This window comes from Coturnix japonica, chromosome 4 (genome assembly GCF_054131305.1).
Source record: "Coturnix japonica strain WE chromosome 4, WE-NBRP24, whole genome shotgun sequence".
Taxonomy (NCBI): Eukaryota; Metazoa; Chordata; class Aves; order Galliformes; family Phasianidae; genus Coturnix; species Coturnix japonica.
Genome location: NC_140666.1, coordinates 20,972,978 through 21,000,713, shown reverse-complemented (window position 1 = coordinate 21,000,713; position 27,736 = coordinate 20,972,978). Strand labels below are relative to the sequence as shown.

Below are 27,736 nucleotides of genomic sequence, written 5' to 3'. Positions count from 1 at the left end.
GGATCCTACATGAAAAATGTTAAATGTCAAAGACACATATTAGAAATTAGACAAACAGCTGCCTGGAATGCCCTGGATGGAGTTAGCTATGGCAGAGATTGAGTGAGTAGGAGATCCCTTCTGAAGCCCTGGTGTAAGCACAGGGTGGGATGTGCCTCTTCACCTTGGTACCAAGTGACACCTACAAGAAGCCAGAGCTGACCCTGCCACTCCTCTGCTGTTTGTGCCAGCTTGTGAAGAAGTGAGCACGGTCCATCAGGGGACGAACAGGAAAATTGCATCAAGGGAAGATCCTCTTTCGAAGACCAAAATCTGGCCCATAGGGGTGCTCTGTTCGTTCACTTTGTTTTGAAGGATGCATAGTTACCCCCTGTGGTTCTATTAAAGAACCAGTCTATTTAAGCTAAGAAGCTCTACGAAGGGTTATTCTACAGGGCCTAGAAGTCAAAGTGAGGAAGCTGAGGTCTGTATCAGTCAGCTGTTATCTATGTGTTGCGCTACAAAGGAACCAAAGTAAATAGCATATTTCACAGAAAAGCGAATACAAAACATTATCAAGATAAATGATTATTTTCCTACCATTGATGTCCTCTGAAGAAAGCTATTGTCTTTGATAATTTCAAAGTGTTATGCTACATATTTCATAGAGACAGTCCTGCTCCTAGAGAACTTCATATGTTGTGTATCAACTCCAGGGGTACAGACCCTGCTCTTGTTACCAGGAGCTGTAAACATATAGCTCCCTTGGCACAAGCATTATTTCCTAAGGGAGCAAAATGCCGACTTGTGCTGTCTGTGTCTAAGTATATCATTTTCTCTGGTCTTTTCTTTTTGCAGTCCAATCTGCAGCAAGCTGGAGGCCTTACGAGCATTAAACTACACATCTCAGTCAAGTGTACAGAAAGTGACATTTGGAAAACCTACTCCAGATGTTAACATATTCAGCACAAGCCACAAAACTGAACACCAAATACTTTGTCATTTCCTTAAACGGCAATAATGTTGCCTACCCTCCAGATAAGCATACATGTCCCAACCTCTTTAAATAAAGTATTTTTTAATAGTGAAGAGTTCACACAAAAAGACAAGTTTATAATGGTCCCAGCTTACTGTACTGATTTCTAATTCCCATTACTTCTCTCTATCATTACTCCAGCTGCAAATGCACGTGCACAGGAAGACAGATGATTTCCATGTATAGGACTCACACTTCCAAATGTAATCACTAGATGTTCAATTAGATACTTGCAATTAAACAAGCATTTGAGTGTCTGGAGGAGGCCTAAGAAGTGTATAAATATCATACAGTAACAATGACTGTGTGCAAGTGGTGTATTTCAAAGAGCGAGGTCAGGAAGAACAGATAAAAGTATAACATCAGAAAGCAGGGCAGCAATATGTACCTGCACCCACCTTACAGCATCTCATCATGTCCACTGACACAGAAAGTGGACACAAGAATTAGTACATTGCTGAAGTCTCAGCTGGGAAGCCAGCCTGGGTAGAGAAAGGTGATCTAAGTCTCAGTGTGCAGTCCTGGCCTTAGTGATTCTGGGCTAAATTGAATTTAATAATTAAATACAAAAGTATATCCTCTACCTCCAGATCTACAGATGTGTATAGCAGCCAGCAGGGCTAAAACATGTCTGGCCTTTATATCAGGGCTTTTATCGGAGTCTGATCCCAACCAAGCAGACATATGCTTAACCTCAAGTGCATTACTTTGGAGAACTGCTGTATGGACACAGTTAACCATAAGCTCTATTAATCACCTCCAGCACCCAATGACAGAACCTGGCTTGGCCTCTCGTCTGCAGGATACTCTACTCAAGAGCTTGGCCTATGAGTTCAGTCTCAGCTGGAGGTTCTCAGCCTGCTTGCTGTTCCTATAGGAGAAGCTCCATCTTTGGTAAACCATTCAGTATGTAAAAAACAAATAAACTACCAGAGCCAAACTGGTATTTCCTATATATCATATGTTACGTTCCTTCTTCCTTCTCCAGTGATGAGCAGTTACACATTGGAACTGAGATATCTTTGTCATGAGAGCCATAGACTTCCTGCTAAAACTTTTGGCTTCATTACATCAAGTTGTTTTTTTGTTTTTGTTTCTTTTCCCCCCTCATTATGAAAATATTCCTGAGGAACTAAAATCTATAATTTGCCTTTTTACAACTCATTTGTGGCTGGCACTTATGTCCTTGGTATCTACCTCATCATTCTCTGGGGCAGCAGCATAAGTCTTGCTTTAATGCTCTGCTATCTTCCTGTGAGAAGGAGGGAGGCAAATGTAGAAGTCATACATCTGATTTTAAGTAAGTGTAAAGAAACGTGCTGTAAGCCAAGGGACAAAGGAAGAGCTACAGGTGTGTTAACGCAGCTCAGACTTAACTGATGCTTAGTGAAGTGAGACCTCTGTCTTCATATCCTCTGTGTTTTAGGCACCAACAGGAAGAAACCGTTTTTTCCCCCATTACAAATGCACCTCACCGAGAAGATAGATATTCCTTAAAAGATGTTTGAAATAATGACTTAGAGATAATTGGTTTATAGATTGACCCTTCACCTACCTGTTCTACCCAGACCATCCTTTATTGGCAGGAAGAAAAACTAATAGAGCCCCAGAAACTGTTACACATTGTGCCTTGAATGTCTGCATGCCACTTTTCACTTTGCTCCAGTTCCCTACATTGAATTGTCCTTGAGCTTGTTGGGGGAAAAAAGTCGAGTTCACTATTTGTCATATAATGAAAGCAAATCAGAAAAAAGGCAAATGACTGTAGGTTTTCTGCTGAATATAATGTGGGTTATAATAGCACTAATACAATCTGTATTAGCTGGAATCCATCTTTGCTTTCTAAAATCCCTTACTTTATCTCCAGTTGTCTCTGAACCCAAGGCAGGAAATAATCCTTTCTAAGACGAAAAATGGCACAATTCTACAAAGAACCCAGATTTCCCCATCCAAAAACAGGATGGCTGGGATAACAGCTAACAGTCACCATGCAGCAAAAGGATGTAATTGCTGCAGGGAAGGACAGAAATTCTCTAATACAGCAAGACTTTCAAGTGCTACAGCAGGGATATTAATATTTTATAAGTATCAACAAAGAGGCAGATGTGACATCCAAATCAGAAATCCAAGAAGACAGATGTATGAAGGCTGCTCTGAAAGTAATGCCTCCTAATTTATTATGTTGGCTCATGACAACAGAGGAGTATGTTGGTGGTATGGCAGTAGAGGTTGAACCTTCCCACCAATATCCTGTTACGTTTTGTTGTCATATGTGTGTCACTGAATTCCTCCATGCAGAAAAAAATGGCACTCACTGATATTCACTGCTGAATGAATTATGAAGACACTTGCTGAACATTTATGGAGACCAAGCAATGGATGTGAGCACAGTGAGGTAATGAGTGGTGCACTTCAGCAGTAGCAACAGGGACAGTAGGGCACCTCTGCTGGTGCAGACTCTTCCAATTCGCAGCATGCAGGTGCTTGTTCATGGCTGGCAAAAATGCAGAGCTAATATTGGTGACTATGTGAAAAGGAGTGTTTCATAGTTAGGAATTTGCTCTATCAAATAGTGCTATTGTACACTTTGTATCTGCTGTAGTTTCCATGGAAATAAATAGGCGTTACTTTCAGAGTGACCTGTATATATCTCTACAAATATTCACATGGAATTTTACAGCAGGAGGAGTAACAATTAAGAAACCTGGTTTAATTTTCTTCCAATGTAGAAATAACAGTGCATTTAGCAAGCACAAGCCGTCCTGCCCTGCAAGGCAGAAGTGTGTGGGAAACTTTCTAAAGACACCATTGCAGCATTTGTTTAGGAGTAGAAGAGTTTAGACTGCATAGGCATCCTTTACTCAGGCACCTCCTAACAGCACACTCTGCTCTGCACTGTTGGCACCCATTTTTAATCATGTTTGGTGAGGGTGATCTGTCCACTGGATGCATACTGCTGATTGTCAGCTAGCAGAAAGTAAGCGCAAGTGGGATTACAAGCTGCTCTATCTTACATGCGATCCAAAAGACATCTGCTGCCTTTTTAACATATTTATAGGTAATGACCCCGGGGAGCCAGATCTTTTCTCAGGACAGACTGGCATCCTGTATCTGTTTTGTTGACTGCTGTTGCATTGTGAATATGTTTTTGTCCCCCGTCTAAACTCTCCTGTTAGAGAAGTGAAACCTTAGTACTAATATTCCCAAATGCTATTCTGGCAGTACCTCATTTAAATTCCATGGATCATATACAATACCTTTGTCCATCCTCCTACACAGTTCTAGGGGCCTGCCCCAGATCCACTATACCTTAGGGTTTTCTCAATTACACCAGCACATGAAATCTGTAAGCTGCTGCAGGACACAGTTGCATGAACACAGAGCTGTATCTCCTCATAACAGTCATTCCATCTTCACTCATTTATTTAGATGACCATATAGCAAATAAAGAGATAAAAGTACTATGCCAAGAAAAGAGTGTTTAACTCATTTCTGTGGATTGGCTATCTCATTTTTTAAAGTATCACTGGGGCTGAAGGGCTCTGGCTGCCTAGAGGGAATTGAGCTTTTCACAGCAAGGCAATGACATGTCTAGGCAGAAGGCAAATCGCCTCCAGCAGAAGGTAGCAACTCAACCAGTGAACTTGCATCAGTGCAGCTGGAGCTGGTACTCAGTGTAGCTGCACACTTCTGTTCATAGCTTTTTGTCTTGATTATTTTAAACAAATGTCTTGCTTGTGTTTCCTGTTACTCCATGTTAATCTTTGTTATTATGGATCACTTACCTACTTGGGTGGCTTGCTACCAGGACTGATGTAATGATGCTACCTAAGAATATGTTAGAATTCATACCTAGCTGGCAATAGGAGCAATTTTATGTCTTATAAACTGCTTCCTTTTTAGTGCTGGATTTACAGACTTGTTACATACATCTCCTTTTGCATACTGCTATCATTCTGACTCAGAAGTGTCCCCAGACACCACAGTCAGGAACCAAGTTTTGGGTGTCATCAGGGCAAACTGAGCTCTGGCCAACAGTACTCTCTGGCTCTCAGAAATTGATTTGTAGCAGGTCCTTTGTTTCTCATTGAGAATTAGAACACTGAATCCATAGCCAGAACCAAAAGGAGGGAAGTCTATCAAAGATGAACAGAGTAGAAGGCAGATCCCTAACACAAAATACTTCCAGGCTGGAAACAAGTCAGCTTACATAGGAATCCATGCAGCCTATGACAACAGCTAACACAACATCAGGCCACACAGTGGTATGAATTCATCCACATAAGCTGACACTTTGTTGCAGCAGAACAGAACAAATGGAATATATGTGTTAGAGTGCAGGTTACTGAAACAGTCCAAGGTCAACTGAATGGCAGACAGTAGCCTTGCTACTACGTGAGTTACCTCTGCTGTCACTTTGCTGATAGATGCATCTTGTCTCAGGCAGACTGAGAGCTGACAGCTTTGGTCTTAGCAATATCATATATAAAAGCGTTCAGAATATATATATATATAATATATATATAAAGCCCAAAACGAAGATCCTCAAAGCCATGAGTAGGTTACACAGCTTTGTATATGGATTGGCAGCACTGCCTTGGAAAACCCATTGGTAAAGAAGGCTTGAACAACTTAAAGAATGTACTCAAAGCTGTGGAGTGAGTCAGTGGAAGAAACTGGAGTCAAACAAGTGCCAAAACACCTTGGCCTATGTGAAGGATAGCTGCTGTGACTTGGCCACAAAACATCTTCATAGCTTTGAATGAGGTTTTATTTGCACTGACACAGGAAGATCAGACATGCTCCTACAGTGAATGGCAGGGTAAATGTCTGCAAGGCTTTTGTGCTGTTAGGATTAGCACCACTAACAAGCTGTTGAAAAGGAGTGCTTTCTGTTCTCTGTGCTGTAAAAGTGACTTGGTACTTTTGTCCACTACCTATTTGCAGCATAGGAGCTGCTGCCAAAGAGTGTGGCACATCTATGCATGCACAATCTCAGCCTTAGCTGCCTATGCAAACAAGGCAAATGCACTTGCAAGTGCAACTGACCGCTGTCTAAATGTACATGTACTGTATTCTCATTTTCACCAATGATAAATTATGCACCATTTCCCCCTACATTTTGGAAGAGAAATGGAATAATTATGTAGGGGTTTTTTGTTTTTGTTTTTTAAAGTAATATCTCCTATTTATTTCCATGAAAACTACAATAGTTACAAAGAGCACAAAACAGTATTTGATAGAGAAATTCCCTGCTACAAAACACTCTTTTCCAGCACAGTTAGCACCACACATTACTCACTTTCACCAGCCGTTAACAAGAGCCTGCATGCTGCACTTGTAAAAATCTGCACTAGCAGAGGCAACCACACATCTCAGTGTTTCACCACCCATCAGCTCGCTGTGCTCACACCAACTGTTTGGTCTCCAGAAACATTCATCAAGCATCAAGGAACATCAGTGGATGCAGTTTTTTTTCCACACAGTGGAATTCAATTCCACCCCTTTGCTTCATCTGCACTTCAGTATCAGACACCATGCTGTCAGACTGCCCCTCTGCTGCCATCTGTCACGTGGCTGCAAAATACCATGGGATATTGGTGGGAAGGTTCAAACTCCACTATCATATCGTCACCATCTGCCTCTGAAGTTGCAAGCCAATGTTATAAAACAGGAGGCATTACTTTCAGAGCAGCCTTTGTAGAATGATAAATTAAATAAAAAAACACTTTTTCCTGTCACTATAACATAATTTGTAATAAGGAGTGTTCAGACTTCTTCCGCTCAAGTGCCTTGGAGACTCACCTCAGAATCTGTGTTTACATCATTAACGATTATACAGTTATGCAATGTACAGTTACACAGTCAATAGGTAAACAGAGGTTAAATCAGATGCTTCATATGAAAGATTATTGTGACAGATATAGGGAAAATACTTACCAGTGTCGAAGGTTCAGAGTAAACTCCAATAAGGAGCAATCTCCAGAGAAAGAGACCCTGCCTTAGTGGTGGTCAGCCCTTAAATGAGATCTGGGAGAGGTGGAGTCAAGCTCCATCCCTTCCGGTAGCTCAGCTGAATTACCTTCACCTGTGCTCCCACAGCTGACTCATTGCTTGCCTCAGGTGGTTATTCAGAGGTTCAGGCTGTGATCAACAGCTTCCCTAACACTGATAGATTTCTCAAGGGATAATAAAATACTAAAGAGATAAGAGCTGAAAATAACAGTCTAATTATTAAAAACTAAGAAACTCCAAGTTCTGATATGACAATCACCACAGAGTAAAAGACAGCGAAGACAAAAAGTACAGATGTGTGGGAGATCCAACACACGGGAAATATACTGAACACACTTGAAATAAAACTGCTTCCAAATCCTTTTACAAAAGAAATAGGTAAGAGTTTTGAAGGAAAAAAAAAAGGGGGGGATCAGATCATCTTTTATTAATCAGGCTTCATTCAGTATTCCCTGTCTTTTTCAGTGTGATAACTTTAAAACTCAGCTAAGCCTGTTGTTTCTTTACATAAATATTGACTCTTGGATAATGTGCACACCTACTTTCTTTATTATAAATTCAAGAGAAAAAACATAAGATGGTAGTATTCTTTTTGTCACTCTGTCCCAAAAAAACAACTATCTTTGGTCAACCTTCCAGCACAGGAGGAGTTCAGTCATTTTCTATCCTCACTAAAAAAGACAGGCTGCCATTTCTGTACTGAAATCACAGAAAAGTATGAAAGAACCTCATCTAGATGAGTTAAAGAAACCTGATTTGTCCTTCACTACAGGCCTTCATTCCAGGAGCTGGCTACTGTTTGACATTTCTGGTTATTTTAATCAGTCTCCCTTGGAAAGGCTCAAACTGTTCATTAAACTGCATCAGATGAATCACTGTTTTGTTCCGTGAGTCAAAATCAGGAACACAGTAGTTGTCATTTCACGTAAGGCTGTACACTCACGTAATGAAGTCTTGTTCTGGTAGCAATTAGAACCTGGTGCTTATGGAGTTTAAATGGTGTCTCAACTTATGCATGGCTTGACTCCCAGATTGCTGAATGGGAGATTCTAAAAAAAAATCTACAACAGATTTTCAGCCGCATGACTTGAATTTTGAATTCAATCTCCTAGAATCTTACAATGCTTAGTTGTTGATTTGGCCTTTTTAATGAAAATCCATGTCTGGCTCTTTTGGAAAGAATAGCAGAACAGAAGACACTACCTAGAGCCCCACTCTCTTCATTGCACAAGTCTAAAATCTACCAGTTACCAGCCAGCTCTCCAATCTACAGGCTCTGCAGCTCACCATGTGTGCTACACTGTCAGTCCAGTTGAGACTGAAGAGGGAGGGCAGCATTTCACATGGTGAAAGCTGCTGCAGCAAATGAGGATTACCGTTTTCTTTCTCTCCTATTACTGATTGAATGTCTCTATCGCATCAATAAGCTCATCACCAGATCTTCAAATACAAGGTCACTGGTCTTCTTTAAATGGTGATTAAGAGAGGACACTTCTGACTCCTGCAGTAATTAACATTTGCATTACACAAGAGGCTATTCCAAATCAGTCTGTAGCTATGGGGAACGTACAAGAGCACTGCAGACCTCAATTTCCTGCCTGTAAAATGGAAACCTTTCCTCTTAAATTGTTTTTTAGGGCAAGAGGTTGTGAGACTGTGGGTGGTATGTTCCCAAAGCCACTACTGCACTTAACTAACCAGAGATTTCCTTTCCAATATTTATTTAGCGATCCTGTATGCTAACAACATCGTCTTGTGTTTAAAATATGCCAGAGTCTCAAATGCAAACATCCAAGGACAGTGTTTTCAAAGTCACACACTATGTGTTTTCAACTTGAGCAGAGTTAAGATTCAGAAAACAATCACTCACCATCTTGATGGTTACCTGAATCAGCTGGAGACTTGCTCCGGCGCATAGGGGCTGGACTCTTTGCTGAGCTCTTCTGAGGGGTGGGAGATGACTTACTGCCCGTGGCAGCTGCAGGGCTCCCTTTCATCACCCGGCACTCTAAGGAAAGAGACAGTAACCATGGTTATGTCCCTCCCTACTCTCACAGCCTATGGGCACTAGCTGTGAAACACGCATGGGTGGCCCAGTTGCTTTCTGTTTCCAAAGAGCTGTAGAAAACTTCAACACTAGGGAAAACTGGCATTTCCATATTGTCTTCAGGCTAGAAACAAGACATTTTAGGGACAGGGAAAAAAAGGAGAGCTTTGCTCCTCTGGAAGAGGCACTGAGACTGTACATTAAAATCAGGATTCTCTCCCTGGCAGGGAACATCTTAGTACCTGTGTCCTGCCAAGTGTTTTCTACCCTTCCCCTTGCCTTGATGCCCACCAGCTAGAGACCAAAATGAAAATGGTCAGAATTTAGTGAGCAAAGAACAGGCCAAAAACCAATTAATCTGCAAAACTCTCCCATGAAGACATAGCAGTAGGAACAATGAGTACTGTTTATGCAGGTGCATAAAACCAGCAAACAGCTCATAGCATGACTTAAAGATAAGAGGTGAATGGGACCCGTGACCTAAGAGGCTTTTAACCTGTTCATGCTCTCTTTCTGTGTTTTCACCAAGTTGTCCTTTACAGATGTGGAAAGCAAAGACAACAAAATGGTTTTATAAAATACACCCTCTGTTCTAGTCAGCCATCTCTTTCAGAAAGGTTTACATAAACAAATGCAGTAGATTCATGTACTTAATGCATGAGCAGATGAGAGCCCCAACTGTGTTTTGTTAAAAAAAAATAAACCAGGCAGGAGGAGGGGAAAATGTAAACATGATCTACAGTGCTGTGCAGAAGGGAACTGAAATGCTAACAAATCTGTATGTGTTCCAGGAGTTCAGGCATATCAGGTCTTCAAAACCAGGGTTTATTTACATTAAGAATGGATAGAAAAAGCACTTTGCCTTCCCAAAGTTAACATCTCAGATAAGAAGTTGGCAATAAAAAAGAAATTCCCTCTCTGTCCAATTCTAACTGGTCTCATCTCCTATAACCAATTGTCCTCACACGAAAAACAGGTCCTTTTTAAAGATGTGAATTAGATGTTTCCTGTACAGGCAAGTTTTTATAGAAAAGCTCAGCTCAGCATGCATGGGCTGCACTGAGAATTCCCTTGACTGGCTTTCTTAATGGGAATTAACTGAAGCAGAATACAGTAGATGGATACATAATTGGTCAATTGAAAACAAGTTGTCTGACCTAAATGTATTTTAGTGTTATTTTATTTATATATCAGAATATATATGAAAATGTAATTGCCCTAAATCTTTTCCCCAGGCTTTCCTTACTCTCAGACAGTCAAGAGTCGGTCTCTTCTTCCAGATGGGATGATTCCCTGTGCTCCAGGGATGTCGCATGGTAATAATTAAACCCACATTAAGTTTATTCTCTCTCCTACTACATAGATTCTGGAAATTGTAAATTAGGGATGTAAATTGTTTTGTTTTGTTTTCTTAAGGTACTTGGCTTCTCATAGATGATGCCACAGAAGGTCTTGTAGAGCTTCAGAAAAGAAATATACCCAATTTTTTTATCTCCTTGGTTCTAAATAATAATGTTTGATGAGGCACTCTGATAGCCACCTGAAAGAGTGTGCAAATAACTACTCCTGGTGTTAATCAGCCTAACGAGAACATGGGGGACAATCATCTTCAGGCACTACAGAAGTAATATTTGTCAAGGCTTTTGCATGTAGCTGTTTATCAGAAACAGTGTAACTTTTGGATCAGCAATGTCAGTGCACCAGATACGGCTTTCTCAGAAACCAAGGGACTTTAAAACAGTGAGTTACATCAGTATTTAGTCATCTGAATTGATCCTTAAAATATAAAACCAAAAAAGTGAAAATATTTTGTTGCTTTTTTTCAAGAGCTTATTCAATTTTTTTTTTCTCCCCAAAGGATAATTCCTCACAGAGAAGCTCAGCTCTGCATTTACCAGCATAGAAATGCTGACTCTGATGAATTTCTCCAGCTCAGCCATCAGCAAGTGTCAGCACACCAAAGGCAATTACTGAGCATTTGTATGCTTTGCAACGAGGTAATAAATGTGGACATCTGATTGTGCTGACGTCAGTATAAGCAGACCTCTTAGCATTGTGGGGTGTGACATTTCAGTGTGCTGATGCTGAAACCAGCCAGTATGAATGCGACAGAGCAGCAACATCTGGAAGGTGCTTAGCAACAGGGATTATAGGGCAGAAGCTGTGGTGGGCAGTCAGAAAGAAAAAGATGACATAATCCTCTCATGGTATTTCTCTTTTTGTTTCCTGATGTCCTGCCAGAATGAACATAATAGCCAGCAATTCAAGTACATGTCATCCCAATAGGCAAGAGAAAGTATCCATGACAGAAGAGATTTTAATAAGTGACATTCATCCGAAAGACCTCAGGTTCTTTTTGCAGCATCTGATTCATAACAAGGAAGAATGATGGGTGGATAATGGGAAAACGCTGCTGGCTAATAGCTCCTCATCTGTTTCTTGGGAAGAGAAGGGTACCCTTACTCTCATGAAAATACAATGGGGAGCTGTAGATGCTCAGTACCCGCCCAACAGCAAGCTTGACTTATTTTTGTTAGAGAAATCTAAGCTGAAAAAGGTAGTAGAAACCAGGAGTGTAGGCAGAGAGCTGAGCTTCCCATGAAGTTGTTCTGCTAGGATTACATGCAATTTGTTTTATATGTGGAGCTCCCTGTGGAGCTGACTCAACTGCAGACTGTTAAAATAAAATATGAAGCTCACATTACAGATTGCTTCACCAGCCTGATGCAGGCTTTATTCTCTGTCTGCAAAGTTTCAGCTGACCCCTGGAATCTTTGAAACACCCTAGACCACCAAACGGGTTCATCTGGAGTACACAGGTCAGAAGTATCAGCATCAAATAAATTTAGCCTTGCTAAGGAGTCATAAAAATGCAGTTTAGAGGCAGCTTTGCCTCCTGATATACAGCGGAATATACAGTAGAAAAATAGAGATTAGTCTTCTACTGCTTAGTTCACAAATAGGAACAGATTGAAGAACAGTGTGTATTCAACATTACCGCTTTCATCCAGAGAAAAGTCATCCTGTGCATAGCGGAATTTTTCGGGGCCACAGGCGATAAACACATCATCATCCCCAAAGAAATCGTGGAGACAGGTCACCTATAGAGAGAGCAAAGTCATTCATTTTAGTTTTAATTGGCAACGTTCTGACATGGCTCAGTGTAAATTTAAGCAGGAAGGCATTGCCTCTCTGCTACCCCTGAGTCGCACACTTACATGGTCCTGCTTCCTACAAGTCAAGCAGAACAGTGTAATTAAAAAGAAAGAAGAAGAAAAAGAAAAGAAAAAAATGTATCCACCCTGCAAAATCCAATGAAGTACGGAATTTCCAGTCCTTCAGGAGCCGACAGCCTATTAACATATCCTATATCCATCCTAATGAATGACACAGGCATTCCTGAGCTGATTCAGAAATAATAAGCAGGGTGCCCCCACGCTGGGTTGGTAAGCACAGCTGTCACCATTGCCCACGCTGATGAGCATTCCAGTACCAACAGAGTCTAGAAACTCAAGGACTGCTAAGAAGAGTGGCTGGGCACAGCATGTTCCCACAGAAGGTGTCTCCAAGACCATTAGCAGGTAATCCTGGTCTAGTGGTTGGCAACACTGCCCATGGCGGGGGGGGGTGAAACTAGATGGTCTTTGAGGTCCTTTTCAACCCAGGCCATTCCATGATTCTACAAATCTTTTTGGACCTGCAGAGCTGGACAGGAAACCTTCATCCCACCCCCCCTCCCTCCTTTCCCATGTCCCTCCAGCACTTGTGCAGCAATTGGGCCTGAAAAAGTGGGAACGCAGCTGGGCACTGTTTGTATCAACAAGGACAGCACTGCTGGTGGCCATTCAACATTCATTTTTCTAGGTGCTACACTGTGAATAACAACATATTCTGATATTTACACAGTCACAGTCATGGCAATTTGCACAGTTACCAGTGAAATAATGAATGCAATTACACAACAGCAGCAGGATAACTGTGCTGAGGGTAATTCCACTGGAACCAGTGGTAATTACACATTAACTCATGATCATGCTATTGTGCTGTCTCCAGTACCTAAAGTTAATTCCAGTCGTCTCAGCGCAAGGACATGTGGAGAATGTGCACATCATTGCTCTTCAGGGAGAACCTTAAACACCCAGATTTGTAATCAGTATATTGCAGAAAATTAATCAGACTCCTGGCAAGCTGACAGGTGCTCTTTCGAGGCAAAAAAAGATGATGCTTTTCCATCTTCACAGAATGCTCTGAAAACTTTCATGAGATGCAAAGTAACGCTTGTTTCTAAGAGGGATAAAACACTTTGGAAAATCCAACATCAAAACTTCTGTGTTCAAGATGCAGGTGTTCAATAGAGAAACAGCCTCTGTAGGCTCAAGGGACATCAAATTGTGTGTACACAACTGACTGCATGGAGTTTAGCCCAAGGTCCTGGCCTCCCAGCCACCTACTGATAAAGTACAGTGTCAGGAGGAGAAAAATGTACTAGCACATGAGCATGGGGCATCTCCAGCATCAGCCCACTGACAGCACAGCTGTGCACCTGGGTGAGCCCAGAAGCACAGGCCTGAACCTGCTAGAAATAAGTAAACAAAACAAAACAAAAATGCAGCCTTTTCACAAGACCACTGCAAGTTACTGCAGTACTGGCACCAACATCTATAACAGAGGTCTCAGATGGTTGAGATCCAGTGTTTTGCCATGTCTGGCCACTGGGGCCTTCACAGAGGTCATATACATCCCAAACAACTGGACAGAGCCCTGGAGACAGCAGTGGAGAAACTTACTGTAGACAGCCGAATTTCCGTATCTATGGATCTATTGGAGCTGGACTGTGAAAAGTTAATTTCAAGCTCTAATAAATAAAATATAAAGAAGGCTTTTGGCTATCCTAAGAGGGCTCAGTATTTCACACTGGTTAATATAATGCATAATTAAAGCACTGACTAAGAGTGCCAGCTCTGTTTACAATGCCAAACATTAGTGAAAAGCCTCCTTTTCATATGTGCACAACTTTCAAAATGGAGCAAGATGAAATCTGCAGAGGCATTGATCAAAGGCAGAATTTTCTTTACAAACTCAGTGAACTGCAATCTCTATTTGCCTGAAATTAGGGTGAAAATAGTTAACACATCACGTATTGAGAACTCCCCCACAGAATGATGACATTTCAAACGAGCACTTGGTATTACAGTCTTCCCTGAGGGTGCGTGCCACTGATTCATTTGCAAATAATTGGGTTTGGCTCAATACCCACACTCCCATCTGAATTCTAAGTACTATATGTATACCACAGACACTCGCGGTTTGCTTAGCTCACTCTTCAGTATGGAAACTGCTGTGCAAAGCTAGATCACAACATAAGGGTTCAAAAAATCCACAGCCTTTTAGATGAAATCAGAAAGAACCCAGAGGGGCTTTCACCCTCTCCAGGTCACAAGTCAAAGGGTATTCTTTGTCCTTCAACTCCCCATTACCGCAAGCAAAAAGAAAATTCAGGCAGCCAAGGAGGCCCTCAGATCAAGTGTCTTAAGTGTGACAGATGCACTAGGACAAATATGATGACATGTCAAGCAGAGATACTTGCAATTCACCTTCTTGAATTCTTGCCTCTTCAGCTAGTAGGTTAATATGTATGTTTTATACTTGTGAACAACTGGCAGGCTAAGCACTGGAGGCTGATAGTTAAATTGCATAACCCATTTGTTGTGTTCCTGATATTGAGGAAACAATAACTTCTGTATTTGTTTTATTCATTCCCTTTTGTTTCCCGTTGTAAGGAAAGACAGACAAAATCCAACCTCTTTCTCATCAAACAATGCAAAACATTGAAAATTCAGAAAACAACGTCACTTCTTGTAGTTCTAAGTTAGGCACTTTGCTTCTGTTCACTGTACATAGTATTTCCTTTTTACCGTTTGTTTATTAAACTTAAATCCTTGATATTACTGTATGTCTCTGGAGCACACCCCATATGCATCGCTGTCTATATAAAGTTGCTAGAGTAGACTTGCTTTGTGAAAACATGCAACTTAAGTGCTGGGTCTTACTGCTCCCAAGCCAGCCTGCCTAAATGTGGGCAGAAGAAGGAAAACACCAGGAGAGCAGCCCCAGATATACACATCCCTGCAGGGCATGGAGCCAGGAAGAGGGACTGTGAGCTGCTCTGCTGGGACAGCTGCTTGGAAACCTCATCAGCCAGTATGGAACACACCAGGGGTATCCTTGCCCAGCAGTACTGAACCTTTACCTTGCATTAACTGGCTCAGGGGGTTTTCATGACTCCAGAATAACCTTAAGAATCGTCTGATCTTTACTCTTTGAAAGCCTTTTTTCTCACATTTTCTCAGGAAGAAAAAAAAAAAGGAATTCTACAAGCCTCTCCCCAGGCACTGTAGGCTATTCTAAAAGTACATGTTCTGCTTTAGCTTACCCTAATCAACTGCTCTAATTATATCCAATAATTAGTCTGGAACACCATGAAAACCCTGGAAAAAAAATTACCCCAATGGGTAACCTGAATATCATTGTTTTAAATGCTTCCTTTTGCTGTTAGCTATCATTTCATTGAAGCACAGGGCAGAAAAAATGATAGCAGTCTGCTAGTGCAAACACCTGTGCTGCTACCTGACAATGGCCACTGTGTGGATGGTTCTTATCCTGCACGATTTGCAATGGCACTGGCATCCGTGAAATTAGTAAGATGTTGTCTTCTTGAATCTGCAAATTTTGTTATTAATTTGATCTATAGTGGAAAATTAAACCTGTGTATATAATTACAATAGAGAGAATAAATAACATTGGTTTACAAGCCTTTGTTTAAAGAAAGATAATATTTAATTTGAAATTCAAGACTGAAACGATAATATTGACATAGAAAGGATCACATTGCATGAAGTGTTTTCTCTCCATTTCCTGCAGCTTAAGCAATGCCAATAAAGGAAGTTAAATCTTCACGCTCCAGTAGATGAGGTGCAAATTTATTTCTCACAAAGTAATTCTTTCTAATAGATTTGCTGGTAACATTTTTCTTTGTGCCAGGTTTTGATGTTTTTTTAAACTTTACAGTACACTTTAGGGAAGGAGCAGAAGTCGGTAGAGATCAAGAAGTTTTAGGGAGCACCAGACCATTCGCAGTTCCTTGGGTTTGTTTCCTCATTAAATGAAATCCTTCTCTGTGTATATTAGAAAAACCTTCCCTGAGAGAACAATGTCATTAGGATTTCCAGGAGGCGATTTCCGCAGTGACTCTTCATTAGTGTCTGCTGCAGCCATTTTAATTGTGGAAAGATACAACCTTTGCAGCGATGCTGAGCCTTCCAGTTCATTTTAACACAGCAGCTGTAGAACAAACCATTCCACAAAATGAAGCTCGCTGTGAGCTTATGGTTGGCTGAAATGGTTTTGGTGTAGATAGTCTTAGTTCGCCTGGAAAGGGAGCAGTCAATATGCAGGATATAGGCGTGCAACTGTGAATAACCAGCTCTCCCTACCAACCTCCACAAGGCAGCAGGAGTATTTCAAAATTCTAATTCAGTAATAAACGGAATAACTGAAAAGAATTACAGATCAAAAGACTGAAGGCTTAGTCTATGTCACCTACCGGTGCAGAACCTCCTGAGCTTTATAAGGGTGTTATGCTTAACAAGCACTTTTTGTTCCCTTTCATAACCTGCAGAATGACAGCTTGCAGAGTATGCATGGCTAATATGTTTCCTCGCTGTCACTCTAGTACTGGCAGAGCAAAGGCTGTCACTGCAGTAACAGGCTCCAGCAGCACTGTGGGCACTGCCACTGCTGGACTGAGCTCTGCCACTTATGCAGGAGATCTCCAGTAGCCTGGATTGGCCATCACCATTTGCCAAGAACACAGAGGGTGTCTCCGAAGAGTGATACATCACAAGGAGGGTTAACTGAACTGTCTCTTTCATCTTTCTGAGAAATGCCTTTATTAGAGGTTCCTATTTTTAGCTTGACAGAGCCAGGTCAGGCTGAAAGATAAATGGTCAGATTCTGTAGCTGGTGATTATTCAGAACAGTGATTTATGTACGTACTCCTGCCCTCAGATTTTCCATCTCTTCCTTATGTTGTGGAATGAGCTAAGACCTCTGTTTAAATGGCTAGCAGAGATCTGGCAAAGGTTATTTGGAATGACACAATCACAGCTCTGACTTGGGGGCTGAACATACCCCATCTCAGGACTTCTATCTTTAACCAGCTGCTTGATTCTGTATAAGTCTTATGGTACGAGAGCCAGGGCAAGATTTCTTCTGTTCCTTTCTCCCTTAGACATTATTATTATTATTATTTTTTAAATTCTTCCCTCTGTAATAACCTTCTTGTTAGGAATTTAGATGGCAGAACAGAAAATGATAGCCATGTTCAAACTGTTCCTTAATTTTCTGCAGATCTTATAGTTGTGCTCAAAGAAAATAGATGTCTATTTCATTTCTTAAAATCATCATACTGGTTGAGCTTAGATGCCTCCAAAGTTGAGTGTGGGAAAATTGTCTTCAGAAGCAGTTTCTTTTAAGGCCAGAAAGGCTGTAGAAACTGATTTGCATGCTATGCACACATAAAGCCTATTAAGAGCAGAATAAAGGGAAGAAATGCATTTTCTAAGGCATACATTTTCAAAGGTACTTTTGTAACTGCTATAAAATTGAATACACCTGACCGTCTGTCAGCTGAAGACAATGCACTTCAGGTGCTTGCTGATGTCCTTTCTCTTTCAACACTCAAGTGCTGGGTGGAGTTGAGGTAGGACAAGCAACTAAACAGGCCCTGGGAGTTTACTAAGCTGAGAATATAACTAAACTGTGCTTTAACTCAGTTTAAACTCAAATAGGAAATCCAATGGACTTACTTATACTCCAACACCTGCACTCAAAGTCAAATTGGCAGTGGTATGTTTATTTCATGTCTGAATAACCACAGCCCTAAATTATAAAGGCAGCCCTGCTGTATAATTAATCAGTTGTGCGCTTGCAATCAAAAAAGCATGGTACAGCAACCAAACATATACAGGCTTGTCCACAAGAAGACTCAGCAAGGTCATGTGTCAGAGTGAATATCAGGAATGAATGGACATGCTGAATGGATTTTAAATGAATTGCTTTCTCTTCTCTGACAAGCTTTTCACCACATGTCCCGAAAAAAAGAAATAGATTTCAGACTTAATGGTTAAACAGACATAATGGAAAATAAAGATGTTAATGCTGGAATGCACTGTTCTTTATACCGTTGGGTTTTTTGTTGTTGCATTGTGGAGGATTTTTTTTTGTTACAGTCTGAAGAATGTAAGCCCAAAGTAGGTACTGAATTGATTTACATTTTATTAGATTCTGGTTTCCTGCATTTAAAATAAGGGATGCTTGGATTCAATTACTTCTTTAAAGCATTCACACGCCCACTCAATAGATACCACATTTGCATTCACAGAAAGAAAATTACTTATCTGTTTTTAGAAAAAAATGCTGCTTACAATGAGTAAGCAATAGAAAGATGAGTAGAAAAAGCATGGATGTTGGTATCCACAAATGGACTGGGAGCACTCCAGCATGCCAGCCCACACCAGGGATGCAAGTGCAGTTATAGTGCCTTGGGGGACCCTCTCTGAGATACCCTGCAGTAAGGGAAGGGGACTTTGTCATCCGCTCCTCCATCTCTGCTCTGTGCCAGACATCCTTGTAGAAGCTTATGACAAGCAGGGTCATGCTGGCCCTTCACAATGCAGCACACATTGTGAGGGGAAGAAAAAATCATCTCTACCGTCTACATTTTGCTCACTCTGTAAAAGCCTGCAGTGAGAGTTCCATCCTTGAAAATGATGGAAATCAGAGACCTCAGCTTTGTCTTGTATGCATGGAGACCTACGGCTCACATTCAAACCTACATTTGTTTCAATCAAACTATCAGCTTCACTCTTTTGTACAAGTATTTTTTTTTTCCTTTTTCACCTTCAGTAGAGAAAATTCTGCACAAAACAGCCAGATGGATGCTTTCTTTGATGCATGAGGGAATTTTTACACCACTTTCCATCATTTTTCCTACTTATCATTTTTTTATCGATAAAAAATGCAGATTTTCTCCATTAGGCTGCATGGTACAGAATGTTGATTTTAAGAGCTTTACGGCCAATCAGAATATTTTATTATATTGTGACTGAAGCAGAGTAGGGACACCAACTTCTATATGCATTATTTGAATTCATTTTGTGATGCTTATTCAAATGGAATAAGAAATATTCATGCATGTATATACAAGCAACTTGCAATGCTTCAAGCAAGAAGAATTGCTGCTCTCAAAAGGACTGCAGCTCGAAGTACCTATTTATTTAGGTATTGGGAATAGGGCAGTTCAAAATAGAACAGAATAAAAAGTAGAGACGGGAAGGACAATAGGCAGATAAGCTACCCAGTAGGAATATTAAAACTGAATTTAATATATTTGGTGAATCAGTGGTGCTTCCAAACCATGTGAAATCCAATTAGCCCCTGGTAGAAAGGTTAGTTTATTATCCTCATTCTCTATACATATAGAGCAGACTATGAGACAGAAATTCAGGCTGCTGATTCTTTTTACCTAGAAGAAAGGCTTTCTCTTGCACTCATAATGGTATTATATGAAGGACAAATGTGCTGTGCAGTGCAGGGGCTTGAGCAACCCACCCATCAACATCAATATATTAAAAAATTACTCTTTCTCCACCCAGAGAACCATAAAATCAGACATCCTCGTTAGCAGATGAAGATAGCGAAGGATTTCTAAGGGAGGTTGCCCCCACGCAGAGAGCACTTAATAATCCAGAGAATTCTGAGATCATTATTGCTAAACATTCCCTCTCATCACTTTTGAGAGGAAACTATACTTCTGGACTTAGAAAAGAGCATCAGAGATTTTGGAAGTAGCCTGACTATATGGTGAAACTGAAGCAATGCTGCTCAAAATGGCATCCTTGAGAGAAGGGGCACAGAGTCTGTCAGCCGAGTCAAGGTCAGGCTGAAAAAACAATGGGCTGAAATTTCCAGCTAATGAGATTTGCAGCAACAAGCTCCTAAAAACCTATAGCTGTTGCTGATCCTATTGTGCATATCTTCATGAAAGAGAAAGGCTGTTGTTCAGCTTTGTGCAAGATTTCCTTTAACCATAACAATGGTACTGATTGTGGTAGAGAGATATTGGCAAATAGATCCTCATCCTGATTAAAAAACAAAAGACACACAAACCCCAACAACATAAACCCATGTACCAGGACTGAATGGGTTGGATGCATGCCCACAAGCAACTGCACCATCTTCAGAAAGCACATTAATAATACTACCCTTAACCAATCAACAGGCCCAACTGAGTGAAAAGCTTCACTAAGCACTTATCACTTGTAAACAAGCTCTGAGGGGCTGGAGGAGATCAAAAGCCAAGACTTTACTTCGTCTTGCAGCTGAGCTCTTCCCCAAGGAGCTCTTTTCTCCATACACTCCCTTATCTCCATGCCTACCTACATCTACCTCTCTGCCTGCAGACTCAGGTGGGAAGCTGCTGGGGCACAGAGGAAGCACAACCATTTTTGCTGTTAAAGCTGTTCCCACATGCACATGCAGTGCACACTGACTCCTTAAAAGACCAGGATGGCATCTCTGCTTTCCTTACCTGCCAGATGGTTGCCCCAGGAAGGGTGTCTTTGCTGCCCCTCAATGTCATATAAATGTCCTTGCTCTTTCTCCTTTCTCTTACCAGCAAGCACTACATAAAATTACTTCCACCAGTTAATTATTTCATGGTTACGAGCATCAAGAACTTAATTCTCAGCTCGAACATTTCAAAGTATAGTACACTGGCCAAATACAAAAGAGAGATTACTTTGTCAAGTTTTACTCACCTGGATATAGTGATGGGCTTCAGCCCAGCATTGCAGCTATAGTGACTGCAGATGAACTTTCACAAGGGGACAGAACTGATTTATTCATGCATTTCCAGTTTCTGGGGATATGTCCATTGCTCTTGCAACCCCATTCTGCCTAACTATTGCCTACTTTATAGCCATGGAAGCAGGGATGGCATCTCTGCATGGTGCCTTCAGGCAGAATGAAGTTCTGGCAAAATGAAGGATTACACAGGTGTACAAAATAGCAGGATTTGTTCCTACAGCCCCTGTGTGATGTGGTTTAAGATGACATAAGATAGGAAATCCTGTCTTTGACAATCACTCAGAGTGACAAGGGGAATCATATTTAATACAAACAGATTTGGTTTCCATGCAACAAGTGGATGTGCTCTTCTCACTGAGGCAGTCTCTCTGAGAACTGCAGCTATTCGACACTGTCATGTGTCCTGCTGACATCAGTAACCTCCTTCCAAAATAAGCACTAAAGTAAAATCAGCATCAGACTTGCCATTATTACTGGTGTGTCAGGAGAGCTTGAGGATACTTCAGTTCAAGTCAGGCATCACCACTGACTTTGAAGGTAGCGGGTATCAAGCTGGCTGCCCTTTCCCCAACACAGTGGCAGAAGCACACTAACACACTTCACTGCAGATAACCTTGTCCTCCCTGGCATGTCAAGTAGAAAGCATACGTTGATTAGGACTATGGCAATGTGTTACCACCGTTTTGTTTCTTTTTTTTCCAGGGGAAGATGAACTTTAACTCAGTCACAATTAAAAGTCTTTTCTGAACATACAAGACTATTCTGTCGATTTACCTCATGCACACACTTGTGTATCAGCCTCTCCTCCAAGCTGCTTGCTCTAGGTCTCCAACTACAGTCTTTCAAAAGCATTTCTGCTGTTTCCATTGTATCTAAAAATACTCTGTCTATTAACTAATTTTTGGATATGTCACCTAGCTCATATTTTGTACAGGCCTTTTTCTGTTTTGTTCAGCATTTGCAAAATCCTAAATACCTTTTCCCCAGAGGAGATATAAAAGAGCTAATATTTTCACTGTAGACTACGTTAACAAAAAGAAGACATGAGTAAGAAGTATTGGACCTTCAAGCCACCCTTCCTAATACAAAACTCCAAAACCTGATAATAAATGAACCATCCTGCCCTCCAGCTGCAGCTCTGTTTGCAGGCTATGGACCCAAGTCAGCCCAATTCTTGAAGGAGATCAGAAGATGCAGCTGGTTCTGTATCTAGCAAAAACTGGCTTTGTGTTTCACCACACTTACAAACATTGAAGTTTTGCTCAGTAGTTAATTTTTTTTTTTAAGTTCCTTAAGACATTTTGACTTGTTAAAATCCAGTGCTTGCAAGGATCTTTATTACACTGCTCATTTTAGAGATTAATGGGAATTAAAAGTGCCGCCCTTTAAAAGCGAAATTGTAACACGCTACATTCAAGCTAATGGAAAATAACAATTGCCATCAGGCTGTTCTTTCAGGGAGTTAGAATTTCTTCCTTAATTATAATTCTAAACGTGTTCTTTGCGTATTGGGAGATTTCCTGAATTTAATGCAAATGCATATGCCCCCTCTATCAGAACAATTTTGTTTTCTCTCTAATTTCTGTTAATCTTTGGATAAAGCTATTATTTTTTTCTAATTAAACAGGTCTTTTCAATTCAGCTGACAGCTAAGAGAGTCGTGGAAAATTCAGTATTATGTCCTGAATTAAACCATATTAGGGTAGAAATTAAAAATGTTAAGCAGGCTGAAAGATAAAAAGTACTTTGCAAAGAACATACAGAAAGGCTGCTGAAATGAGTGTCCCAAAGCCTCTCAAATGAAAGTGCTTATTTTTCTTTTATTTGAAATATGCCCCATCCCTTACAATTCTATAGACCTGTGGCAAGTTCCAGCTTAGCATGCAGTAACGTTAAAGGAATAATTGATGCAGGAACACTGAAATAGATGGTGTGTAAAATGGCAGTCTGCATAATTGTCTGGAGTGAGTTCAAGCATTTCTGCAGTGAAAAAACAGTCCTGCTTTATAATCCTATCACGTCTCCTGGCTGCTGTGTAGCAGGCAAATTTCATTTGGAGATGATCCCAAGATGCCGTTAATTTACCGAGGGGATTCCTAAAGGCAGAAGGTTAAAGCCGTCTTGCCCCAGCTGAACAGCACCTGAGAGAGGTATTAAAGGATCCACACTAATTTTAGCAGTGATGTTCAAATTGGATCAGTACAGTAAAGATACTGCACATTAAGCTGTTCCTTAGCATTCAACAGTGGCAGGACACTGAGTGATAAAACACCTTCCTTTGTAATGTTCTGTCTTTCTTTTCAAAATATAAAGTGTTATGTGATGGAGGAAAGGGGAGCAGGAAGAGGAGGGGGGTTAAAAGTATTATGCAATTAATTTCTGCTCTGAAACATGCAAAAGCCATTACATTCAGAAGGTATTTCTCATAGAATGAGCTGTAAGCTACTGAAGCAATTAGAAACTAATTGCTGGAAGATTCTCCCAAGGGACACATGACAAGAGAAGCTGGAGATGGCCAGAGACTTAGGAGCAAAACTTCATCTGTTTCCTTCACAATCTGTAAGAAATAGCAAGTTCCTCTTCTGCAGGTGCCGGGTGACTGTATGAGCTCACACATCAGCTGGTTGCAGATGGTTATGCACATTTACATTCCCTTTGTGCACTGCCTCTGGGATAATTGGGTACTACTCTTCTCATCTGAACTGCAGAAACACATCTGGACTTCTTCCTCTCTTCTCCTTTGCTGCATGAACTCATCAGCTCTTCACATATCATCCACTCTCTATCTCTTCCCCACCCCTCTAGTCTGACTGTGTAATTTCCACAACAAATTGATCTTTCCTGCTGAGGAAAGAACATGGGCCCAGTATCCACACACTCAGGGCTTCTCCCTGCTGCCACTGCCTCTAATAGGGACTGTATGGGGCTATTTCTTCTCCGCAGCACTGTGGTGTGAGACAGTCCAGAGAGCACCTTGCCTTCATACTTCCAGGGACAGATGTTGCAAATATTTCCTCCTGGCAAGACCTTCCCCCCATCTCTCTGAAAAATAAAGCATTTCTTGTTTCTTACAGATGTTAAGTCAGACGCTGATGTCATGTGTGCCCCAAGAGCCCTGGGTCAAAGCACCAGTTCTTAATCCTCATTGCCACACTGCGGATCAGTAACTTTGCAACTACTAACTAAACAAAAGGACATTATCTTCTGTAGAGCTGATGATACCTTATATCAGTTAAAAGATGCAGACAGGTTTGTCATTTGCTTGTTTTGTTTTTGATTACTGCAGATGCCAAGAAAGAAGGAAGGCTTGCTGCATGTTTATGGTGGACATGCTGCTCATAAATAAACTCACATATAGACAATGCAAAAAACCTCGAGATGCAAAGGGCCAAATCTGTACTGCCAGAAAAGCCTCTTGGTTAAAATCTACCAAAGTCAGAAGAATTATACAAGGCATCCATCTGACTTTATTCCTTGATTAAATGTACTGACAGCACCTCCAGAACTTTGCATTTTATTTTCCTTTTTCCTCACCTCACATGCTTTATAGCTTCCCTTTGCTCCCTTCTCCTTTCATCTCAGATCATTTCTGACAGGTAATCCAGCAATATCAGCCTCTCCTGAGGAGATCTCTATACTCAGAGTGGTGTGCTTTCTGCTTGCTCCAGCACTCTAACACACATCCCGTTCAGACAGCATGGGCTGGGCTTTTTTAAGAAACATCAAATGTCTGTAATTCCAGTCGGTTTCAAAATGAGCTGCAGACACACAGCCTCTCAGACTCACGAGAGCAGAAATAAATGGAGAGGTAATTATAACAAGACCACTTCTCTGAGCTCTCCTATATTTCCATTGGCATCTCTGAAGAAATACTGCTCAGGCCAGAAGATACATTTCTATAGGGAATGTGGTGCCAGCTCACTAAGATGTCACAAACTTCTTTTGTTGGAAGCAGACCCAGACTTTTTCAATGTACAATCATTTAAGGACTACTAAATGATAAAACAACAAAGCATTTTTTTTCACAAAATGTCATTGACTTCTAAGAAAAAAGTGGGTTTTGGTGTTATTCTAGCTTTCAGATGTAAAATTTAGGCCAGCAGTTGGTAAATGAAGGTTCCGATATTTTCCTGAACAGACTTTTATTCTTTTCAGAATGTAAATGGAAAAGGGAGAAGTTAAATCTTATGGACCAAGTCATTATTCCTGTAATCCTCTCTAAGGTATCTTGCTTATCTATATCAAATGAAAAACAAGGCATCAACGCTGCAAGCCTCTCCACCTTGCCCTAGTGATATATATTGATTCTGCCTTAGAAATGTCTGTAGAAACCCTAGTGGTGCTTATTCAGTCTTTTGCATCTCCTGTAATAGTGATGATGGACGTCTCATCCATTGTAATGTCAGAATTTGGTCTTTGAACTTACCTTTGATAATAGTAGGCCCCATGAGATCAGCAGGTCTGAGTCCCAGGTATCATGCTATCAGTGCTTGATAGCTGCTGCAATAACTGCGCACAGTTTAAACAATGTGAAATGTGCTTTTAAATGAATAAGACAATGAGCTGCCAGGAGCAGTATAATTACATACTGTGGTTCCTGGGGTACAGTATTGTATATTGCTATAAGCATTATTAAGTATAATGTCATTCACTACAAACTTCCTTTGCACCAGATCTAATTTTGCATATGCTGATGAGAACCTGTCCCTTTTCCAGCAGGTAGCATACAAACTCACATGAAGAGGTATTGTATTTACATTGTACATGTGTTCATTTCATTGTTATTTTCCACTCACAGCTATGGCCACTATGAAGATGAATTTCACTTTCTCATTTACGTATACAGACTAACTTGCCATTTGAGGGTTAATGAATGACACCAAATGGAAGCATGACAATAAAATTAGCAATGCCCTGAGCAACTTACTTTATCAAAATCATGAGTTTATATGATTAGCAATGGATTCAGTGCAAATCTCTGCTATGCTAATTAGAAGAAAAAGTACAGATTATTTGGGAAGAGCATTCTAACAACTAGAAGTTTCTACTTTTAAACAATAGTACTGGACATCCGTTTCAAATATTCATGCCCCCTTAAGACTATTTTTTACTCATCTCCCAAGTGCTATTTAATTCCTATCATGTGTTTGTGCTATTTTGTGTCCTGAGGTAGTGGAGTAAATCATTCCTTTTTTAAGCTAAGTCTTGCAGTAGCTGCTCTCAGACTCTTTAGATTCAGGTCAGGTTGCTCTCAGCAGCATCCAACATGTACCACATTCTTCACTCCTCTGCAGCAGGTATGATTCCGATCACACAGAGGTCAGTGGGAAAATTCCCCACTGACTTCAATATTCATTGGATCAGACCCAAAATCCCCACAGCAATCAAGAGATCTGAAGGAAAGAATTACAGTAATTTATTGGTTGACACCACTTGACCATTGGAAGACATCATCCTGTCTCCACCAGAGAACTACTGACAGGGTATAGCTCCAGGCTTCTGCAACATGCAGTTTTCCTATGGGCATCACAACAAAGTCCACGCACAAATTTCATAAATAACCTGATTAGAAAATGAAAACTGTATGAAACCTAGACTTTTCCCATATATGCTCACATTATACGACAGGTATAAGGCTGAAACAGGTGCCATTTGGGACTAAAATATTCCCGTCCCTTGGAAATTCAACTCTGATCCATTTTGTGGGGCAAACATTTGGCTCTGGTTCTCTACAACCAAATTGTCGTGAGCTACTGAACTTCAAGACAGTATCCACTCATCTCTGCATAAGGAATTACTTGGAGTCATAGGGTACGTCTGAGCTGGTGCCTCTCTATAGGCTATATGGGGTCAAGGACAGCAAGTTCCATCTAATTCATCCATGCACATGTTACAGATACACAAATAGACACCCTCTGCTTTTGCTCTGCAACAGTTGATAATCTCTTGGACAGTTTGTCCCTGATAAAAAGCTGGTTAATAACTAAATAACTAGTTACTTACAGCTGTGACAATCACACTAAAGCAATTTGTATGTGGACATAATGATGTTCCTAATGATGATTAACTTAAATTAAATGCTTTTAATTACAATTTACATTGCCTTTAGCTGTTTTACAGACAGTATTCTGACCTTCATGCCTTACCAGATATGAAATTTATACTTTGCTTTGTCAAAGCTGACCATAATCTTTTGCTGAATAATTCATGTCAGATGCTGACACTGTAAAATGTTTCGGAGCAGTAAACTGACATGCAGAATGATGAGGGATCAAATCTCTGTCAGTCACTCTCAAGCCATTTGTGTGAGTGTCTGAGGCAACAGCCTGTCTGACTTGCAAGTACTTCTACCTCTTTGCTTCAGCTTCCTCCAAAAGCAGAGAATCTTGCTTTTTATTTCAGTAGGTGCATGCAGAATCCTGCAGACCAATTCAGTTTGTCAAAGTGTCTTCTTCTCAGTGTTCTATTAGGAGAAAGACAACTACAGGAGCCCGGAATACATACTGAACACATGCTTAAAACATTAACTCCAAAGGATCCTTAGAGGCAGCATCTTCATTATTCAGAAAATCTTGGCATGTAAACTCCACCTACCAGCACTCAAAAGGAATGAGTGATCAAAGCCAGATTATAGATTCATTAGTGATTATTCTGTCTGGAAAATCATCCCTGATGCTTTGCAGTATGAGTATGACTAATTAGTGATAGTTACAATAGGATTATGACCAGAA

General features: G+C 40.7%; 1 protein-coding gene across 4 annotated transcripts in view; it reads right to left on the bottom strand.

The window, feature by feature from the left end:
• Positions 1-27,736, bottom strand: part of DCX (doublecortin) — a 74,439-nt gene that overhangs the window by 11,267 nt on the left and 35,436 nt on the right. For 2 of the 4 annotated variants that reach the window (XM_015860658.3, XM_015860657.3), the window contains exons 4-5: positions 12,076-12,178; positions 8,916-9,038 (exon numbers count right to left, since the gene is read on the bottom strand). In XM_015860658.3, the coding sequence (XP_015716144.2) occupies positions 8,916-9,038; positions 12,076-12,178 (226 nt within the window). Of the gene's footprint in view, positions 1-8,900; positions 9,039-12,075; positions 12,179-27,736 lie in introns of all 4 variants that reach the window. The other 2 variants (XM_015860656.3, XM_015860655.3) reach the window with 1 other exon arrangement.